At 35.5% G+C, this 21,689-nt stretch overlaps 1 protein-coding gene across 9 annotated transcripts in view; it reads left to right on the forward strand.

Moving 5' to 3' along the window:
* Positions 1 to 10,901: 10,901 nt before the first annotated feature.
* The window catches only part of LRRIQ1 (leucine rich repeats and IQ motif containing 1), a 323,563-nt gene continuing 312,775 nt past the window's right edge, over positions 10,902 to 21,689 (forward strand). For 4 of the 9 annotated variants that reach the window (XR_007947886.1, XM_051963292.1, XM_051963295.1 and 1 more), the window contains exons 1-3: positions 10,902 to 10,942; positions 18,853 to 18,988; positions 21,027 to 21,153. Coding sequence is in view for 5 of the 9 variants with exons in the window: in XM_051963292.1 (XP_051819252.1) it covers positions 10,920 to 10,942; positions 18,853 to 18,988; positions 21,027 to 21,153 (286 nt within the window). In the remaining 4 variants the exon portion in view is untranslated. The other 5 variants (XM_051963296.1, XM_051963298.1, XM_051963293.1 and 2 more) reach the window with 4 other exon arrangements.

A 21,689-nucleotide genomic window follows, 5' to 3' on the forward strand; every position in this document is an offset into this window, starting at 1 on the left:
TATGAATATTATGGAATATTATTGTTCAGTAAGAAATGACCAGCAGGAGGATTTCAGAAAGGCCTGGAGAGACCTACATGAACTGATGCTAAGTGAAATGAGCAAGACCAGGAGATCATTATATACTTCAACAACAATATTATATGATGATCAATTCTGATGGACCTGGCCATTTTCAACAATGAGATGAACCAAAGCAAGTCCAATACAGCAGCAATGAATTGAACCAGCTACACCCAGCAAAAGAACTCTGGGAGATGACTATGAACCATTACATAGAATTCCCAATCCTTATATTTTTGTCTGCCTGCATTTTTTATTTCCTTCACAGGCTAATAGTACACTATTTCAAATTCCAATTCTTTTTGTACAGCAAAATAACTGTTAGGACATGTATGCTTATATCGTATTTAATTTATACTTTAACATACTTAACATGTATTGGTCAACCTGCCATTGTGGGGAGAGGATGGGGGGAAGGAGGAGAAAAATTGGAACAAAAGGTTTGACAATTGTCAATGCTATAAAATTACCCATGCATATAACTTGTAAATAAAAAGCTATAATTTAAAAAAAAATGAAAAAAAAAAGTGATGGCACACTGGTTAGAGGAAGTAAGGGAATATAATCAGTAATAGACATTTTTTTTTTTAAGGTATCAATGAAAATAAGACTTTTTTTTTTTTAAACAAAAAGCCATTAGTTATCCTAAATGAACAGCTAAAACGTCTAGATTGCTCAGTGAATAAAGTGCTGGAAAGACTTGAGTTCACACTCAGTTTCAGAAACTTAGTAGTTGTGTGACTCTGTACAAGGTATCCAATTACTGTCTAAGTTTTCTCATTTGTAAATTGGGGGTAATAATAGTAACCACCTTGAAGGATTGTTGTTAGGGTCAAGTGAAACAATATTTTTTAAAGAAAAGCATAGTGTCTGGCACATAGTAAATGCTATATAATAATAAACATTATTAAGATTGTTGATTATATTTATATTATCCAATATATGTTATGCATAATATGTTATACATACTATATAATAAATTATATATTATAAAAATAGTGGCTATTATTATTATTAGATGGCCTCTAAAGCCCTTTCCAATTCTAGAATCCTGTGACCACAATGATAACTTTAAATCATTTAAAAGTTATGGTAGAGACAATAGGCTATATAAGACACATTATAAACAAGTATTTTTGAAGTCTAAGCAATAGAAAATTTTACATATAATTGGGGGGAAATAAAAATGTTAGAGAAATATGTATCTTAAAAAAAAGATAGACTAATTGGGAGGGGTAATCAATGAGAAATTTTGTGCTCCATCAGTGTCACAAGAACTCAGATAGATTTCTCCAATATAATGGCTTATAGCTATGGTTGTTTGGGGGCTTTCTATGGAAATGTAATGGGGAAATACTGATTAGATTTAAGCAAGATATATTGTAAGGGAGCATCCATACTGATGAGATCTTAAATACATTAGAGTATTAGATCATGTAAGTCCTAAATGAAATGGTCATTTATATTTCACTTTTTCTTCATCCTGGTGCTCATTATCATTAAAGTTCATAGGACCATAAGTTTTAGAAAGAAGGGAATTTCTTTTCTAAGAGAATAGTAAACCCATTAAAGTGGGGGAAAAAAAAAAAGAAATGCATTTCTCCATTTTTTTTACCTCTGACTGAAGAACTATGAAATCTTGAAGATCCTTGTTAACCCCTTTTTTCTGGATTACACAAATCCCTGTTATCTCACTTCAATGGCCTTCTGAAGCTAATCTTATTATCTCTTAAATCCCCTGGGCGTTTGAGTTTTTTTAATATACATTGAATGGAGGAGAGTAGAGGCCTAAAAAGCACATCAAGAAAAGCATGTGTGAGTGAAACAAATAATTATATCTCACATACTCTTTCCACTGAAAACATTGTTGAGTAGGAGGGAGCATAATAATAACAATAGTAATATTAAAAATAACAAATAATGTTTACCTTATGCTTTAAGGTTTGCAAAGCATTTTGCATATTTTATCTCATTTTATCCTTACAAATTCTATTGTTTGAGGAAAGCAATGTTGTTGGAAGGAAAATACTATTATTATCTTTTTTTTTTTTAATGAAACTGAGGAAAACAGAAATTAAGTGATTTGTAGGAGATTGATAAGTATCTGAAGCCAGATTTGAATTTAGGTTTTTCTGTCTTCAATTCCAGTACTGTACCATTGAGCTACTCATCATAAATGAAGAGTATTAATGGAGGGAAGAAGGAATGCGTGATCTCTCCTTTCAAAGTCTACATATGGATAAAAAGAAAAGGGACAATGATCCTTTCAGATGGAAGAAGGACTTAAGGAAAATGAAAGAATCCAAAAGAAGGTGGAGATAAGGGATACATCTGGAAGAATGAAAGAATGGGATCTCAACCTGCTGAAGACTGTTCTTTCGGTAGAGTTTCAGATCAGAGGGGAAAATTGGGGTTCTAAAAATTTTAAGTCCCAGGATCCTTTTACACTTTTTAAAAAACATTCTTAACATTTTTATTTTCCCCCCAATTACATGTAAAAATCATTTTAAACATTAATTTTAAAAATTAGTTCTCCTCAGTGAATTTTTGTATATGTCTTTTTGTTGTTGTTGAATTCTGCTTTTTAAGACATTTTTCTCTTTGGATTTTTGTGCTTAGGAGTTAGCTAGGCTGTACTGCTTCCTGCTATTCTACAATTTGGATTGGTTTTTGTTCATCAAAGCATTTTAATTGTCAATTTTATAGAAACACCTTACATGTATATTTTTAAATGCAAGGAGATGTATTCATATCTTCTAGATTTGTTTAAAAATAAATTTTTAAGGCATTCTTTTCTTCACTGAAATTTGTGACATTTTTAAAACATTTGTTCTGTTTGTTTGTTTGTTTTAAGGTGTAATTTCCTTCAATATTTTTTGTACTTTCTTTACAACTTTCATTACTTTCTTGCATTGTTGTCATTTTCCTCCCCCCCCCCCCCGCCAATTTTTGCCTTTATCTCTATTATTTGAGCCTTACAATTCTTTTGTAGCTCTTCAGGAATTCTTTTTGGGCCTGAGGCCAATCCACACTTTTTCTTTGAGACTTTGGATGTAGTAGTTTTTCCTTTGTTGTTTTTTTCTGAGTTTGTGTTTTGATCTTCTCTGCCACCAGAACAACAGAATCTTTGCTTGTTTGCTAGTTTTTCCAACATATTTTTTGACTTATAGCTTTATAATAAAGTTGTTCTGTGTTCCTGGAGGTGGCAGGGGCACTATGCTAAGCTTCAGTATTTTTAAGCAGCTATATTCAGATATGACTGGAATTTGAAGGTATTGTTTGTCTTTTAAGGTGGCATGATCTAAAGAGAGGCTTGTTTACTACTTTCCAGGCCTGTATTTTGATCTATGAGTAACCATGAAGAGGGGACCCCCGAACTTGGAAAATCCTAGAAGGAGAAAATCTTCAATTCTGTCTCAATAAGAGACTTTGCCACATGTCTTTTTCCTTAAGTGAATTTAAGTTCCAACTGCTTGAAGGGGGAATGATGTGGGAAAGATTAGTTTCTAGATTCCCATCCCCGCCTAGTGAATGTAATTACCCTTTGACTCACAAATCCTGGTCCCTTTGAATTCCAATAGAAGATCCAGACCTGTCCCAGCCCCACCCAGGTCTGAGCCAACTTTGGGGCTACACCCAAAAGTCTCCCATTATAAAAGGGAGATACTAGGAACCCCTCTTTGCAGAGATTCCAAACATACTAGCCATGTGAGGACCCTCTGTCCACTGGACCTTCTGTCCAGTGCCCTCCTTATCTCTATCTTCACCTGTCTCCTTACTTCCAAACCCAATAATAAACCTCTTTTATCAATCTAGCTCTCGGGCCAATAAATGCTTTTATTGGGGACTCGCGCCGCTACTAGACCCCATTTACCGCTGTATCATTGCGCTGAATCCAAGGGGGTTGCAGGGGAGCTTTGCTTGATTCCCTGTACCCTAAACCTGCCACTAGACCTCAATTAAACCCTAATTTCATTTAGGTACCCCAAATCTAGACCTCAACAATCACAAACACTCTTTTCTACTTTGGAACTGTGATTAGTGTCTCTGCTCTCCTGTGGACTCAAGCTTTAGTATGCTAGCATTCTTCTTCACCCTAAGATTGCCACTAGGATTGTACCCCAAATCCACATTTGAACAATGCAGCAGTCTTGCCCCCATTGCCAGAAAGGGAATCTCTGTTCTTTTTCTTCTGAACCCCTTATTATCTATGGATTGTAAACCCAGAGTTTCTCCTGCTAATGATTAAGTTGCTTCCAAGACCTGCTGCTGGTTTCCTGTGTAGTAGCATGCCATATATTTTGCTCCACTCTCACCCCAGTGTGATAGATCTTCTTGTTGACTTTCAAGTTGACTTAGGTAGAAAAAATGTTTCACTCTGTCCTTTTGTGGGTTCTTATCCCCAAAATTTTTTCTGAGGCATTATTTAAAGTTTTTTGAAGGAGATCTGGAAAGACTTAGGTGAATCATAGCCTTTATTTTGCCATTTTGAGTCTGCCCCCTTTCCCTTTTACACTCTTAAAAATTGTTGAGAACCCCAAAGAACTAGTTTATGTGGATTTTATCTATTTATAAGAAAGTAGAAGTTGAAACTGATAACTAAAAATACTTTTATTAATTTAAATAGTAATAACAAATTAATTGCATATTAATATAAATAATATATGTTAGTAGAATATACCTGATGAGGACAATGCAGCCTTGCCCAGAAGAGCATCTACATTCCCTGGGAAAGACTCTCTTCCCATATATTATGCTCCTTTTGGATGCAAAACCTACATTCCCTGGGAAAGACTCTTTTCCCACACCCTATCTCAAGTATGTCCCTTGTGGATGCAAAACCCAAATTGTTTTGTTTCTGTATAAAAGTAACCCCTGAAAAAATGTCTCTTTGCAATTCTTTGACATTGCCCACTAAGAGAACATTTTGGTGTCTCCCTGCAAACCGCCCGAACTTGGTGTTCTGGAGAACTAGGAGATCAATCCATATTCCTGCCATGATCCATACCTCATTATAATTATATCTTCCAACACAAAAAAATAATGAAAAGAGAGAAATTGTTTTAAATATTTTTGTAAATCTCTTTATTGTTGGGATTCTCATATCTGCTTCTGCATTCAACTTGTTGTGACATATTGTTTTACTTGAAATATCAAAAGAAAATCCAACCTCCAACAGACATGTAGTTCAAAAATCTTGATAGATAAATAAGGCCTTAGTATTATTATGAAAATAGCTTTTACATAATAGATCCCCTAAAGGGTCATGGGGACCTCCATCAGGCTTTGAAAATCATGGTAAAGAAATTTCTAGGTGAAGAAACTCCCTTTATCAATGCAGGTAAAAAAATCAGAGACATTAATAAAATTGCATTAAAAAAAAAGACTTGTTGAATTGAATTTGATTTTAGTGTTCCAAGTCCCTCACTCAACAGCTGGGAAAATTGAAATTCAAACAAATTCAGAGATTTCTTAATGTCACACAAGTGAAGACATCCAACTCTAGCTGATTCTCTGTGTAGAGATTAAATATTCTCTTGGTTAACAATAGTTGGATGAATAATTTAATAAAGATAACAAAAATATGAGAATATTCAAGAAATTAGAGGAGTTCTAGAAAGACAGACATAGTAATACATTGTTAGTGGAGCTAATAATTATTACAATTTAGAAAGCAATTTAGAATTAGATAAATAAAAAGCCTAAAATTCCAAATCCTTTCACTTAGAGATTCTACTACTAGGCATACATATACTCTAAGGAAGCTATTTATTGGCCAAAAGAAAGGATGTATATTTTATTTATAGAAACACTTATAGCAAAGAATTAGAAACAAAGTAGATGACCATAGATTGGGAAATAGTTAAACAAGTTAGACTATGTGAATGTAATGAAATTTTACTATTGTAAGAGACAACAATTATGATAAAGAGAAACATATAGACACAACTTGATGACAAATGAAATAACCAGAACAAAGAAGCAATATTTACTAGTACAACAATGTCAATGGAAAAGACATAATTGAAAAATGAATGATGTAGTAGAGGACTGGGGAAGATGGTAAAGTAGGTCAGTAAATTTTAAGTTCTCCAGATTTCCTCCAGAAACAGAACATATTTGCACTTCAGGGTGAACATAGACTGGTAAAATACAAAGAAGACTTGGGGCAGGACAGAGTTCCTCCTGAAATGACTCAAAAGGATCCCAAATAAAGATTTTAGAATGGTGATTAAATGTGAAGTGCAAACACCTCTGGGCTAGCTTCACAGACTCAGCAAATGAGGAACCCTGGGGCAACCTGAGTTTGACTGGAGTCTCAGAAGGAACTACAGAAATTGCCTGCTCCCCTCCCATAGTGAACTGAATACAGAGTCAGGGTTCTGAGTCCAGGAAGACTGAGGGAACTTCAGCTGATTAGGAATGCCTGGTCCAACTGTACTGTAGAAATGGGCTCTGCAAGAGAAGGAACCAACACATCTGGTGAGTGCAGAAGCAGTGAGTGGGGCAGGAACTGTTGGCTGTGGGCGTTTGCAGGAGGGAGGATTCGGAGTGTTAGGGAACTTAGCAACAAGAATACTAGAGAACAGAATAACAAGAGGCTATTAATTTTGAGACCCTTCTGTAGTGTAGTGTAGTGTAGTGAGACCCTTCTCTAAAATATGGTTGTTCTCTAGGAGCAGGTTTTCTGGGGGGCTTCTGGAGGCAGCCTTAGTTTCAGTTCAGATCAGTAATCACCTCAAATGCAGCCAAGTGTTAAAGTCCAATCCTTTTTATTGTCTCTTCCAAAATAGCCCGGTAAGCTTTCCTTGGTTCTGAGAGCTCTTGTTGCTAGTCCTTTGCCTCTACTAGCTTCAGCCTCCAGCTCTCTCTGAATCTCCCAAACTGACTCTTGACTGAGGCTCGTTCTTTTATAAGCTCTTTTAGAGGTGTGAATTCAAGGGTTGACTCTTCCTCTGAGAGAGTGGGATTGTGGGTTCCTGACTTGTGAATCTCCCAAAAGTGTGAACTCCAATGAGTATTTAAATACATTAATGAGCTAGAGAACTTGCTAAGTACCATGCTAAATTAGATAAGTGACAACACTTTTTAAGGATTCTAACACCCTTCATCATGTACCTTGCACATAATGCCCCATTTGCATAGGCAACAAGTCTGGGCAAAGATAAGTCTTGTGCAAACTTGACCCTTGTGGTCTTTGGCTGGTTGGATCTCAGCTCACTCTTGGGAATGGATGTTGAGGCCTCAGGTTCTGCCTCACTAGCTAAAGGTCCAGGGTATACACCCTCTATACATACCAGGACAGAAATCGAGCATGCACCAAATCGAGATCACCCCCACCATCTCAGGAGTTGGGCTCCTGGATACACAAGTTAAACACATACTTGTTGTTGGGGCACGTTGGCAAGGGAGATGAGAGGGATATAAGTACAGGACAGCAGAGGGAGAGATAAGAAGCAGAAGAAGGGACAAGATGATGTAAGCAATAAAGCTTCTTTAACTGCATAAGTGATGTCAACATCAGGTCAGCTGGAAGACCTGAAATGAAGCTAGAGGCATCATCCTACCACCCTACAATTAGAGGTGTTGTAACTAATAGTTCTCATTAAAAAAATTAGCCAGTAAAGATGAAAGAACCCAAACCATAGAAACTTACTATGGGAATATGGAAACTTGGGTTAATCTTTAGAGGAGGACATTGAAATTAAAAAAAGTTTCTACCCCAAAGAGTAATATTAAAGGCTCTCTGATCAGAGAAGAGTATGGAAGAACTGAAAAAAAAAAAAAAAGAATTTAAAAATCAAATGAGAGAGATTAAGGAAAAGGTAAATTAAAAACAAAAACCTCCTTGATTATGAAAAAAAGTTAACCAACTAGCAAAAGAGATAAGAGTTTTAAAAAAGAAAATAATTCTTTGAAAATTAGAATTGGGCAAGGAGAAGCAGTGAAGGTATAAAAGACCAAAAAATAACAAAACAAAATATAAAGAATGAAAAAATAAAAGAAAAAGGAAACATAAGAAAAACAAGAGATCTAGGGAAAGATCAAGAAAAGATAAGAATAATTGGACTACTTGAAAACTGTGACCTTGATACCTTAATACAAGAGATAATTCAAGAAAATTGTCCTGGAGTGATAAAACATGAGGGAAAAGTAGAAATAGAAAAAAAAAAATTCACTGATCACCACCTCAAAGAGATCCTTTGTGGAAAATACATAGGAATATTATTGTCAAATTTTGAAACCCCCAGATTAAAAAGAAAAATTTGCAGAAAACAAGAATAAAACAATTCAAATATGCTGAAGTTACAATTAGAATTGTATTGGATTTATCAACAGCCACAATAAAAGACCACAGGTCTTGGAATTATAAATACCAGCAATCAAAAGAACTGGGCCTGTGACCAAAAATATCATATCTAGCAAAATAATCCATAATAGTGAATGAAAAAAAATGGACATTCAATGAACTTGCAGATTTTTAGGACTTTCAACCAAATCCAAACTTATTAGAAAATTTAACACATGAGTCAATATCAAAAATTAATTTCAAGTAACTTAACATGTACAAATTGTTTAATTTTTTTACATGGAAATGTATATCTTTTGTCTAAGATTGACATCAGTAGCTGATTAGCTCAAAAGAAAAATTGAAGCAGAGGTGAGTATGATCTGACTAAAAAGCAAAACTTTTAGGAAAAGGTAAAGATAGGAATTATGTTTCACAAATGAAGAATAAACATAGAGGTATCAGGGAGAGGGGTGAAGGGTTGGTAGTTCTGAAAATCTATTCACATCAGGAACGAATTATATAAGCAATACTATATGTGTACCATAAGGATATAACACTCTCCAAAATCTATAAAGAAATAAGGGGGGAGCGATGGGGAGAAGATAAGGGAGAGATCCATGGGTGAGGGGAGGTTAAGTAATAGCAAGATAAGTTAAGAAACAGAATTAAAGTGGAAGAGTTATCAGGGATAGGAAATGAGATATACAGAAACACTACTACAAGGTTTAGGAGTAGAATTTACTAGGGAAAAAAAGTGCTAGTAATCATTTATCTCAGACAAAAGTCAAACTTAAAGATTCAATTAAGAGAGAAATCTATTAGTTTTAGATGCATGACTACCTATGAGTAAATGTGTGTGTGTATACATGCTGAGTAAATGTGGATATGTATGCATATAAGTATGTGTATATAGACATATGCATATGTGTGTGGATCTGTGGGTGCATGCGAATGTATGCATATAAATGTATATCTCTATGTATATATAAATTTGTTTGTGCTTAACATAGCCTGCATGGGATGATGAAAGGGGAAAAAAGAATAAAGCAAACTGTGCTTAGCAGAGAACAAAATAAATTTTTATTTAATAATAAAAATAGATAAAGCATTTACTTAAGTACTTTGTAAGTATTATCTCATTTTATGCACACAATCAATCAACATGTTAAGTGCCTATGCCATTCTTTGATTTAGGGAATCCAAAAAGAAGCAAAGACCTCTGGTGCCTGCCAGTTGAGGTACCTGTCCTCAAAGAGCTTCTGTTTTGATGGAGAGAGACAACACACACACACACAAAGCAGAGCAAGCTATATAAAGAATAAATAGGAAATAATTAACAGCAGTAAGATACTAAACAAAGAAGGATTGGGGAAGGCTTCCAGTAGAAGACAGGATTTTGTTTGAGATTTAATAGAATGCAAAAACCCTAGTAGTAGGTGCTGTTATCTCCATTTTACAGATGAGGAAACTGAGGGAAAGAGGTGTTGAGACCTGTCCAGGGTCACACAAGAGGAAAAAGTCTAAAGTGTTCTATTCACTGTGGCACCTAATCTAATGGCTGTGCGTTTCAAATTAGAGCAACCATTCTGTAAAGCAATTTGGAATTAGAGAAATAAAATGCTTAAAATTTCTCTTGGTTCTTACTCTGTAGCGTGTACTTCTGATTATACTCAGTGATTTATATACTTCAAGGAGTTTATCAACTAAAAGAAAGACACTTTGTGTCTATCTCTCATTCTCCTTCCTTTATTCACTTATTTATGCTTATTTTAAAAAACACACTTAATGTTAATTTACTTTAATTCCTTTAAAAACAAATTCATTTTTATCTTTTAAAACGTATTATTTTTCAAAAAGCAATTTATCATTTACTTTTAATGCTAAATTTATTTTTATTAAAATTTATATTTTAAAACAAATGTATTATTTTCTTTAAAATGAATCTATGAATTCACATTTTTAGTTATTTATTTTTATTTAAAAATTGTTACTCATTTTAGTTTTAAAAAATAAACTTGTTTTAATATTTACTCCTTAAAATAATTTTTTCAAATAGATTAATAATTCTTTAAAAAATATGCATTCATATATTAAAGATTAACATGTATTTTCTATTTCCTAAAATAATTTATTTATTTTAAAAAGAGTTTATTATTTATTTGATACTTTCGCAGAAAAATTTTTTCATTAAAAACATTTTTTTTTATTTTTTCAACGTCTAGACCGAATTTCCTCCCTCCCGCCCTCTCCACGTACCCCTCCCCCATGCATTGAAAAAGCAAGTTACATGATAACTACTACACATGTGCAGTCATGCAAAACACATTTCAGATTGAAAGGCACTGTTTTCCAAGAGGGTGGGGGGAGGGAGGAGGCCCACCTTTGTTTGTATCTTTAAATGGCACCTCAGCTCCCATCCCGATCCCATATCATGCCCCCCAAAAACGTTTTACAAAACAAAAGCGAACTCGTAGTATTTTGAACCCCTGCAGCTGCTGTCGTCCAAGTCCCGCCCAGGTCGCCCGAGGTAGGTCGTTGGCATGGTTACGCTTTGTTTAGAGCAATGGACCCGCTCTTTCAGAGGAGGTAAAAACTTAGGCAGCGGCCGAAGGTTCGAGGAAACCTGGGCCCGGGTCCCCTGGGGTCGCTCCTGGTGTGGTTCCTGGAAGTGGGTGGGCCGACAAGGAGACGGTGCTGGGAGCGGAGACTGACCCCGCCTCAGAGTGGAAGCCCCGGAGTCCCCCGTGGAGGGAGGCCCATCCGCGGGAGGGGGAGGAGAAAAGAAAGGAATCCTAACTTGTCTCAACAGCCTCTGCGGGGAGCGAGCTGCCTGGCCAGGTAGTGAGCTCCCCGTCACTGGAAGTGTTCAAGCAGAGGCTGGACAGCCACTTACCGGGTATGTTACTAGGAGGGGTTCTGGTACAGGCGCGGCTTGGACTGGAGGAAGGTCTTTTCATTAGGAGGCCATGACTCTTCCCTCTCACCCTCAACCTCCTCCCTCCCATGTGGTATGAAAAATGTTATGCATTTGGTTTTTGAGCTCCGTAATTTTTCCACTAATTCTCCCATGACCTCAGGCAAAACCCTTCGGCTCCCGGGGTCTCAGTTTCCTCATAAAATGAAAGGGTTGTACTAGCAATCGCCCCGGAAGCCCTATGAACTCTATGGGCTTAAATCCTTTCTCAGCTCTCCAAGTTTCCTTTTTTTTCTCCTAAAGGGGAGGAAGCAGCCCTTGCCCCATCTGATTTCTCCGATGACTGCTTTCAGGAGGTGAAATTGAGCTTTTGTGACCTTGAACAATGAGGGCATTGGACTAAATGATCTCTTCCAGTAGAAGCTCTACAAACCCACCAGACTCAAATTCTTCTTAAACTGTTTTGAAGTACAAGTTTATTTTATCTGTCATCCATCTGTCTCTCTCTCTCTTTCTCTCTCTCTCTCTCTCTCTCTCTCTCTCTCTCTCTCTCTCTCTCTCTCTCTCTCTCTCTCTCTCTCTCCTTCCCCTCCATCCATCCATCCATCCTGTCTGATTGTGTCTCTCTATCTGAAATCTATCTTATCTTTTTCTAAAAACTCTTGCCAGGAAATCATTGTTTTGCCTTATAAGCTTCTGTGACCTTGAGCACCTCAATTGTCTTGAGCAATACATTTTCCTCATCTTTTAACAGGAGGTTGGACTAGATGACTTCCACCTATAAATGTCTTATTTTTAATCAAGATGTTTCACTTTGATATATTTTATCTTTATTTTTTCCCCTTTTACCCAATTTCCTTAACTATCCTGTTTAAATTCTTTTTAATGTAAATTTTCTGGGCACCACTTTGTTAAGTTGACCTCTATTATCCTTCCAGCTAAAGTGCTGTCCAGTTCTACAGTTCTGAACAAACACACTTTAGATGTTTTTTGTTCTTATTGATACATTTTTATTGATATCTTTGTTGTTTTTTTACATTTGTCCTAACTTTCTCCTGCTGAAGAGCATTCTCAAATAATAGATATTATTTTTAAAGGAAAAGAGACAAAAGAAATGAGTCAAAATTGAGCAATATATTGAAAATCTCTAAAACTATATGTAACCTATTACACCCATGGATCTTAACACCTTTTCAAAAGAAAGGAATGGAGAGTCTTCTCACATCTCTTACTCTAGATTTATTATAGATATTTTGTCCATTTGTTAGTAGCAATTTCCAAAAGAACAATGGGAGGGGGGAATAGTATGAAATAGAAAGACTAAGTCACTTGACTTTTCTGGGCCTCAGTTTCCTTATCTATAAAATGATAGGGGTAGCCAATTTTTCCCAACTTTCCCAATTCTGTAATTTTTATAATTTTCTCTTTGGTGAAAATAAACATGATAATCCCCTTTTCAGGAAAAAAACCCTTGAATATAGAGTAAATATTTGGGTATGATCTCAGGATTCCAGGAAGCCCATTTATTTATTCAGATACCTCTGTTTTTAGCTTAGCCGATGCTTGAAACTGTAAAACAGATTTATTTAGTGGGTTAATGATTTTCAGAAGGAAAAGATTGGATTCAATGAAGGTGCTTTCCAGCCTAAAAATTTAGGATTTTATATGATCCTTTGACTTTGCTGTTAACATTAAGGCATTTCTGTTATTTGTGCCTTAGAATGAATAAATTTATTAGATCATTTGCATTGTTCCAGTTTTGACTTTAGAGAGAACAAGCGGTCAATTTGGAGAGTTGGAGTATAGCTGTCATCCTTGAGTAGGAGAGCCATATACCCTCTTGCTTCCTCTCTACAGCCTCTATAAAGATTCAGCAGCAGTGCCTTCTTGTATCTTCTTTTTGGTGATAAGTTTATTTATTATCATTTCATAGCATTTACTTTCAATTCATAAAATCATTTTAGTTCTGGATAGGATTTTATTTATTTATTTTTAATTAAAGCTTTTTATTTACAAAACATATGCATGGGTAATTTTTCAACATTGATCCTTGCAAAACCTTTTGTTCCAAAGCTGTCCCTAGATGGCAGGTAATCCAATACGTGTTAAATATGTTAAAATATATGTTAAGTCCAATATATGTATACACATTTATATAGTTATCTTGCTGCACAAGGAAAATCAGATCAAGAAGGAAGAAAGAAAACAAAATGCAAGCAAACAGTAACAGAGAGAATGCTGTGTAGTGTTCCACACTCAGTTCCCACAGTCCTCTCTCTAGTGTAAATGGTTCTCTTTATCACTGAACAATTGGAACTAGTTTGAATCATCTCATTGTTGAAGAGACCATGTCCATCAGAATTGATCATCATATAGTCTTCTTGTTGCCATGTGTAATGATCTCCTGGTTCTGCTCATTTCAGTCAGTATCAGTTCATGTAGTTAGTCTCTCCATGCTTCTCTGAAATCATCCTGGTGGAGTTTCTTACAGAACAGTAATATTCCATAACATTCATATACCATAATTTATTCAGCCATTCTTTAATTGATGAGTATCCACTCAGTTTCCAGTTCTTGCCACTGCTACAACCATTTCGGAACATGTGGGAAATATAGGCCTAATAGAAACATTGCTGGGTTAAAAGCTATACACAGTTTGGTCACTTTTTGAGCATTGTTCCAAATTGCTCTCCAGAATAGTTGGATCCGTTCACAGTTCCACCAACAATGTATCAATGTCTCTGGGTAGGATTTTAGAGACCATCTATTCCATGTTCTCATTTTACAGATGAGGGTACTGTAATGGGGACAGGTGAGGTGTTTTTCTAAGGTCACAGATATAGTAAATAGCAGAGCAGGATTTGAAACTCAGGTTCTCTGATTTCCACTCTAGTCTCTTTTCTGTTGTACCATTTTGTTTCTCTGCTATTCATTCCATTCATATAGTAATACTCATGACATTTATGGAGAACTTTAGGATTTGAAAAGCATTTCGAATATATTTGAACCTCATAACAATCTTCTGAGATAGATTGATTATTTTATAATTGAGAGAACTGAGTCAGAAATTAAGTGGCTTACCCAGATCTTATAAGTGTCTGAAGCATTCTGTCCAGTGTGCCAATGAGTTGCTCCCAATCTTGTAGTTATTATGTATATTGTTTTTTGGAAGGAAGTAAAAATACAGAAGTTGGGAAGAAAAGCAAATTTTTTTCTCCCTTTTAATTTTGCCTGTAAACTTTTTGACTTCTTCCTTTCTTGATTTTTCACTGACCTGTTCCGTGTTAAAAAAAAATAAATAAATAAAAGCAAGGCTTTTCACTGATTTTCTTTCTATCTCTTCCACAGATATTTTCTATGGCATCATCTAGGCAGCATGCTAAATCTTGGTCAGAATAGAAAAGTAACTTAGAGGAGGTCTCTCTCTTGCTCTTGAATATAGTACATGGAAAGTAATGAGTCATTAATTCCTGGGACTTTGCCACTAGTACCGTATATACTTGAGTATAAGCCGAGTTTTTCTGCCCAATTTTTGGGCTCTCCATACATATACCGGCACCCGCTCTCCTCCTCTGCCGGCACCAGTGCACTACCTAAACCTACTGATATAATAAGTTTTCCCAGATTTTTGGGTTAAAATTAGGGGCCTCGGCTTATATTCGGGTAGGCTTATACTCGAGTATATACAGTAATTATTTTCTCCTTCTGTCTTCTCAAGTGCAGTCATCTTGCTTCTTTGTCAGTTTTAGCTTTTGTCTGGTGGTGATTATTTTGGGGTCATGACTCATATCTTCCATCAATGATAGAAGGAGGCAAGACAGAATAAGGGGTAGTAGTGGTAGAAATGGCTTTACCTTTATTTTGTCCCAATCTCCACACTTTTTCGTACATCCAGGGACATGACAATAATAATAAGTGTCTCGAGATACCTCATATTTTGAAATAATGATAAGTTGACATAAATTAATGTGTAAGCAATTTGTCTTCTTGAGAGTAAACCTAAAATTTAAAAAAGTTTATCATTGAATTATTTTTCTTACAGTAAAACTTTATAATAATTCTCTACTTTTCAAGAAAAATAGGTTCTGTTTCTGAAATGAATGCAATTATTATAGTAACATGAGGTTTGTTTTGGGACCCAACAAATATTTCTGTATTCCCTGGTTCTCTTTGTTCATTGACTATTGAAATGTCTCAGTACCTTGTGTGACAGGAATCTGAATAGTGGTGTTTGATGAAATGCTAAAAACTTTTATTATCTTCCTATCCTTATTTCTTTTTAAGAGACAGAGAGAGAGAGAGAGAGAGAGAGAGAGAGAGAGAGAGAGAGAGAGAGAGAGAGAGAGAGAAGGAGGGAGGTAGGGAGGGAAGGAGAGAGGACAGAGACAGACACAGAAAGAAAGAGGAGGAGGTGGAGGGGGGAGATTGAAGCAGTTGGGGGCCCTTGTCCTAGTTCTCTATAACATCACAATCCCTAGTTCCAGTAAAAATCTAGAATATATAATCTAGAATACACTTAGATGATCAAGACTATAAAATTCATGTCCTTCACTGTTGACCTCCTCCTTCCATTATTCCTGGGCTAACTTTATCTCCTCAATTGTAATTCCCCCACTTTTAAGACTCATAGGATTCAAGTTCAATAGTAATGGTTACATTCTAATGGAGGAAACATGAAGGAAGAAAGAAAGAGAGGAGGGACAGAAGAGAGAAGGAAGAAATGAGAGATGAAAAGAAAGGAAACAAGCATGTATCTATTAAACCCCTACTATATGCTAGACTGTCTGCTAAGAATTTTAGTACTATTATTTTATTTGATCCTCACATAATTCTGTGAGGTAGATACTATTATCCTCATTTTACAGTTTAGAAAACTGAAGCAGAAAGATTTAATGACTTACCCAGGATCACACAGCTAATAGGTGGCTGAAACCAAATTCTGAACTCAGATCTAGCTGATTCCAGATCTAGTGCTCTTATCCACTATATTATCTAGTTATTTCTGCTGTCTATGAACCTGTGTGTGTGTGTGTGTGTGTGTGTGTACACACATACACATTTTCAGTATAAATGTTAACAATACAAAGAAGTAAGTGTATATATAAATAGATAGTTTTGAGAGGCAGGGCACTAGTATTTAGAAAAAAAGAAAACAGAAGGTGGTGCTTGAGCTATATCTTAGAGAAAAGACGAAGTAAGACTTCCATAAGGAGAGTGCATTTCAGGAATGTGCTTCTAGGGGCGTGAATTCTTGAGAAACATAGACAGTCAGTTTGTCTCAAATACAGAAAACTTTGCATTTATTTTTTGTAATCATTATGTAACTTGTTTTCTTAATTCTGATTTACTTTATATCACTTTGTCTCCCATTGTTGTCACTATAATCATTTTTTATAGCATAGTAACATTTCTATTACTGCCCCATGATTTATTAACATAATCAAATAGCATAGGAAATTCAAAGAATTAATAGAACAGGGTTTCAAATTACAGACCATAATAATACTGCAGCTTAGACTCTTATTTTCCTTTTACCCCTCCTTACAATAATTCAAAGGAAAGGTATTGGTCAGTTTTAAAAGCACAGAAAGAGGAGAAACTATGAACTGTAATCCTCTTTGTTAATCCTGTCACATGACAGTTTTTCATCTATTTGGAGGAAACTAGTAATTAGCCTCCAAAAATAGAGTATGCGGTCTTTAGAATGGGTCTTATAAGTTTTAGGGCAGTTAACTGAAGAAAGTTTTGAATGTAAAATTGCACCTAAGATTACACTATTAGTAAGTAGTGGGACTAGGATTTAAACCCTTAACAGGGAAACTTTGCACTGTACCATATTGCCTCTTACTCCTTTAACTTCTCCTTAGATAATGGAAACAAAGTAGAATTGTTGGAATTGTAGCATTTAAGAGAGCTAAGATAGGACTTAAAGCTCTCTAGTCTTCTAAACTAACCCCTTTTATAGATGAGCAAACACAGGCCAGGAGAGATTTACCGATTTGTCCAGTGTCACCCAGCTAACATGCACAAAAGCAACCTTTGAACTCCCTAGCATTTAATTTGAGATTTTTCAGTAACTGAATAGCACCTCTCAGTGGTTTTTTATTCTTACTATTTTTACCCTGAGGCAATTGGGGTTAAGTGACTTGCCCAAGGTCACACAGCTAAGAAGTATTAAGTGTCTGAGGCCAGATTTCAACGCTGGTCATCCTCCTGGCTTCAAGGTTGGTGCTCTATCCACTGCCCCACCTAGCTGCTCCCCTCCCTGCTAGTTTTTAAAAATATTTATTTATAGATCTTTTATGCACATATACACATTTATTCATATACATATGTATTCATATGCATACATACCCATATGCATATGCATAGTATGCATATATATGCATAATACAAGCCATATATTTGCATATATACGTTAATATAGGTACATTGTGCACATGTGCATCTAACATACCTACACATGTATGTGAAATATATATCGCACATACATGTGGCATAACTGTATGAATGTATGTGATGACCGCGCTAGCACCCAGGATACCTCAGAATCAGCCAGAGTCAGGATAAGCAAAAGTCCTCAGTCTTTATTCTTGGTCCTTAGACGCAGGATTGAACAGGATGGAAGCAGAATTTCCGAGACCGCCTTCTCCCTTGTCTACTGCCAAAGAGCGACTCTAGCTAGTCTTACTCCACTGCCTAGTCCGTCCTACAATCCTCTGTATACACTCATTATTGAGCCAGCACAGGATAGTGGAAAGGACCATTTTTCAAGCATATGCCCATAGAGTATTGTCCAATCAGCAGTTAGCCTCAAGTGCTTGGCAGTCCTGACCTCAGTGCATTGAATTAATAGTTTCAGCCCTCTACACATGTATATCTACATACATGCACATGTGAATACTGCAGTGGCTTGCCATTTCCTTCTCTAGTGGATTAATATAAAATGAGGTCAAGTGATTTGCCTACTCACCCAGGTAAGGAGTGTCTGCGGCCAGATTTTAATTTAGGAGGTCTTCCCCAGTACAGGCCCAGCACTCTATCTGCTGCACCATCCATTTGCTATGATATGCATATTTGCATACAATACATACACTTAAACATCTATCCATGTTTATAACACAAAGACATTTTATATCTGTTTTATAGTTTTGTACTTGTATATTCCAGGATCTGTTTTCTGTTGGTGTGACTATTCTCTCCAACAAAGAATTTATCTGAGAAATTCATTTGCCTGCAGCAAAGCTGGAGATGAGCTTTTATGGCTTACTGGTCTTTGGACAATTCAGATACGTCTCTGGATCCACGTTCAGAGCTTTTCCACATTGGTAGAACTTTCACTAGTTTGGCTTACTTGACCATTAGAGCTTTTTAGGATTTGGATAAACCTATACATTTTTAAGACATATCAGAATATGACTTTAATGGGAGAGGCAAGTGTATTATACATAGTATCACATAGGGTATGCCATAAAGATTTGAAACCAGTATGTTTAACCATGGATACATTTAAATCTAGACAGATTTCACTGTCATTGTGTCCTCTGTTTTTGTTTTCATGATTTTACCTTTTATTATAAAGAATGTGGGATGATAAAGATACCGAAGCAGAACTGGAAAAAGAAATACAAGCTGAATTGGATAATATGAGCGTTTCATCTTTGGAGATAAGTGATGAGACAGACTCACCATCTGAAGTTGGTAGTGAGAGTGATCCAGTAAGTGTGTAGCTTTTAAGTTTCATTAATCTTTTGAGTTTTGTACATCTCCATTATGTTAGACTGGAAAAGACTCCAGAAACTCATCCAATCCAATCTTATCTTATGAAAGATCTGAAACCCCTACAGGGGAGTGAATTGCCAAGGTCAAGGACATACAAGTGATATAAAATAAAAGAGCCAGGCTTTGAGCTAGCTCCAAATGGACAGTTCTTTTGATTACATTCATTCTTAAAACATCATTGCCATTTAGGAAATATCTTAGAGAATAGCCTCTGCCCAAATTCTGTTTGAAGTGGCCCACAAATGACCAAGAGTTTTCAAAAGCTCTGGCAGATTCTACCAAACTGAAAACATTAAAAATTTTGGCAGTAATGACTATTATATCTATTTTATGAAGACTACCTAACTGAATTCTGAGAAACTACTTAAAAGGATAACTATTGGATAATGTTTTTCTTTTGGTCACAGGGAAGATCATTTACTAAGTGCTGGAAAGATTGTGGTCTATGTTAATAGAGAGGAATTACACACATCTGAATAACAGATCTTTTGTAGGCAGATCTTTTTGTGGCTTTAAAAGCCAAGCAGAGGAGTTTGTACTTTTCCTTAGAAATAATTGGAGCCACTGGGCTTCTTGAGCTGGGAAGTGATGAAATCAAGAAACCAAAGTGTTGATGATGATATGAACCAATGTGGTGACTATGGATGATGAGAATGGGGATGTATTTTAAAAATAGTGGGGACATGGAAATAACCAGACTTGACAAGTCTTTGAACATTTGGATCAGAAAGAAAGAACAAAGGAAGTCATCTAGAGATGAATAACTTTGATATTGGGAACTTCATGACTACCAGAAAGAAATAGGAATGTTATAAAGAGAGAAGAGCTTTACTGTAAAGATAATAAGTAATATTTTGAATTTGTTAAAAGTTTTTAATGCTTATGGAACATCCAGTTAGTATGAGGAAGGGATTAGACTTCAGGATGGAGGTTGCTAATCCAGATTAAAATCTGGAAGAATAAATTTATCTTCCTTAAAATAAATAAAATGACAAAATCCTTTAAAAAGCTTCAACACAAATTCATAATGAAATTGTAGTTTAGGTTTTGTGATTCCTTAGTAGAGAAAGGACTTTTGTAATTACACGTCCTTTGGGAGATTTATGGATATGTTTTAATTCTATACCCTACTCCTTTAGCTGTGGGGTATAGGATTATTATTACCCATCTTATATAGAATTCCACTAAATTTCAAATATTCTGTGATAGATTATTACAGTTTCACTCTTTTCAATTTTTACATAATACAAGGAATACTGGATTGTAAATATATTTCAAAAGATATAGAAAAGCATCTATATAAAATATATTCTCTAAGTTATGGAATAGTAAATATTGAAATATATTGAAATATATATGCAACCTATAAGTTTCATATATAATGCATATATAATCTACAAATCTTTCAGCAATTCAATTAAAACTCTGTGGGGGAAATTTGAAGGCCACTCTACTACTCTGTACTTGAAAATTGTTCCCTTGTGTGTTAATACCTCTGAGAATGAGGCGTAACAGAAAAAAAAAAGGGTGGTAGGTGGGGTAGGGATCTCCAAAGACTATTCCATAGAAATTTGTCAGAAGAAGAAATTCACATTTGGAACTTTAGAAGCTTTAATTCTGTGAGGAACACAGAGGCTAAAAGAAGAAATAATTTATACTGAAAAGTGGCGATAAATTAAATTGCATATAATTGGTTTGTACAAATGTAATCACCTTTTAATAAACATATTAGAGAATAGTGGCTGCCCAAATTATGTTTTTCAAATTTTCTGTTTGCAGAAATATAGAATCTTCTAGAAATGAAAAATAAATGCATAAATAAAACTTTTACTCTCTGTAAAGCCCTCATTTCATATTTATCATGAAGAGTAATTTCTTCATGAAGAACTTGTTCATAAAATTGAAAGAATTGAAAGAGGCAGTGAATGTTCAGCACATAGTTTTACTAAGAAACACTTTTTGATTTTATTTTAGTATTTTCATTTTCAGGGAGAAGAAGACTTGCCTGAATCAGTTCTTTACTGTATTAATATCATAAAGAATCGGAGTAAAAATGCTGAAAATCTTGTTCTCCAAGACTTAGAAGAGACTGAAATTTCAGGTAAGCAGAAGTTTCACCTAAGTATTAAATGATTTTCCTCCATTCCTTTACCTTCCTCTTCCCCAAAACAACAAGCAATCTGGTATAGGTTATACATGTATTGTCTTTTTCTTTCTTTCTTTTTTTCTTTTTTTTTTGGCTGAGACAATTGGGGTTAAGTGACGTGCCTAAGGTCACACAATTAGGAAGTGTTAAGTGTCTGAGATCAGATTTGAACTCAAGTCCTCTTGACTTCAGGGCTGGTGCTATATCCACTGCACTACCTAGTTGCCCCCATGTACAATCTTTTAAGACATACTTCCATATTTGTCATGATGTGCCAGAAAATCTGATCAAAAGGGGGGGGGGGACAAGAAAAAAGCACCCTCTTCCCCCCCCCAGAAAAGGTAAAAATAATTCTTTGACCCACATTCAATCTCAGTAGTTCTTTCTCTGGATACAGATGGCATTTTCCATCCCAAGTCTATTGGAATTATCTTGGATCACTAAATTGCTGAGAAGAGCTAATTTTTTCTTAGATGATCATCACATAATCT

Source organism: Antechinus flavipes, chromosome 5 (genome assembly GCF_016432865.1).
Source record: "Antechinus flavipes isolate AdamAnt ecotype Samford, QLD, Australia chromosome 5, AdamAnt_v2, whole genome shotgun sequence".
Classification (NCBI taxonomy): Eukaryota; Metazoa; Chordata; class Mammalia; order Dasyuromorphia; family Dasyuridae; genus Antechinus; species Antechinus flavipes.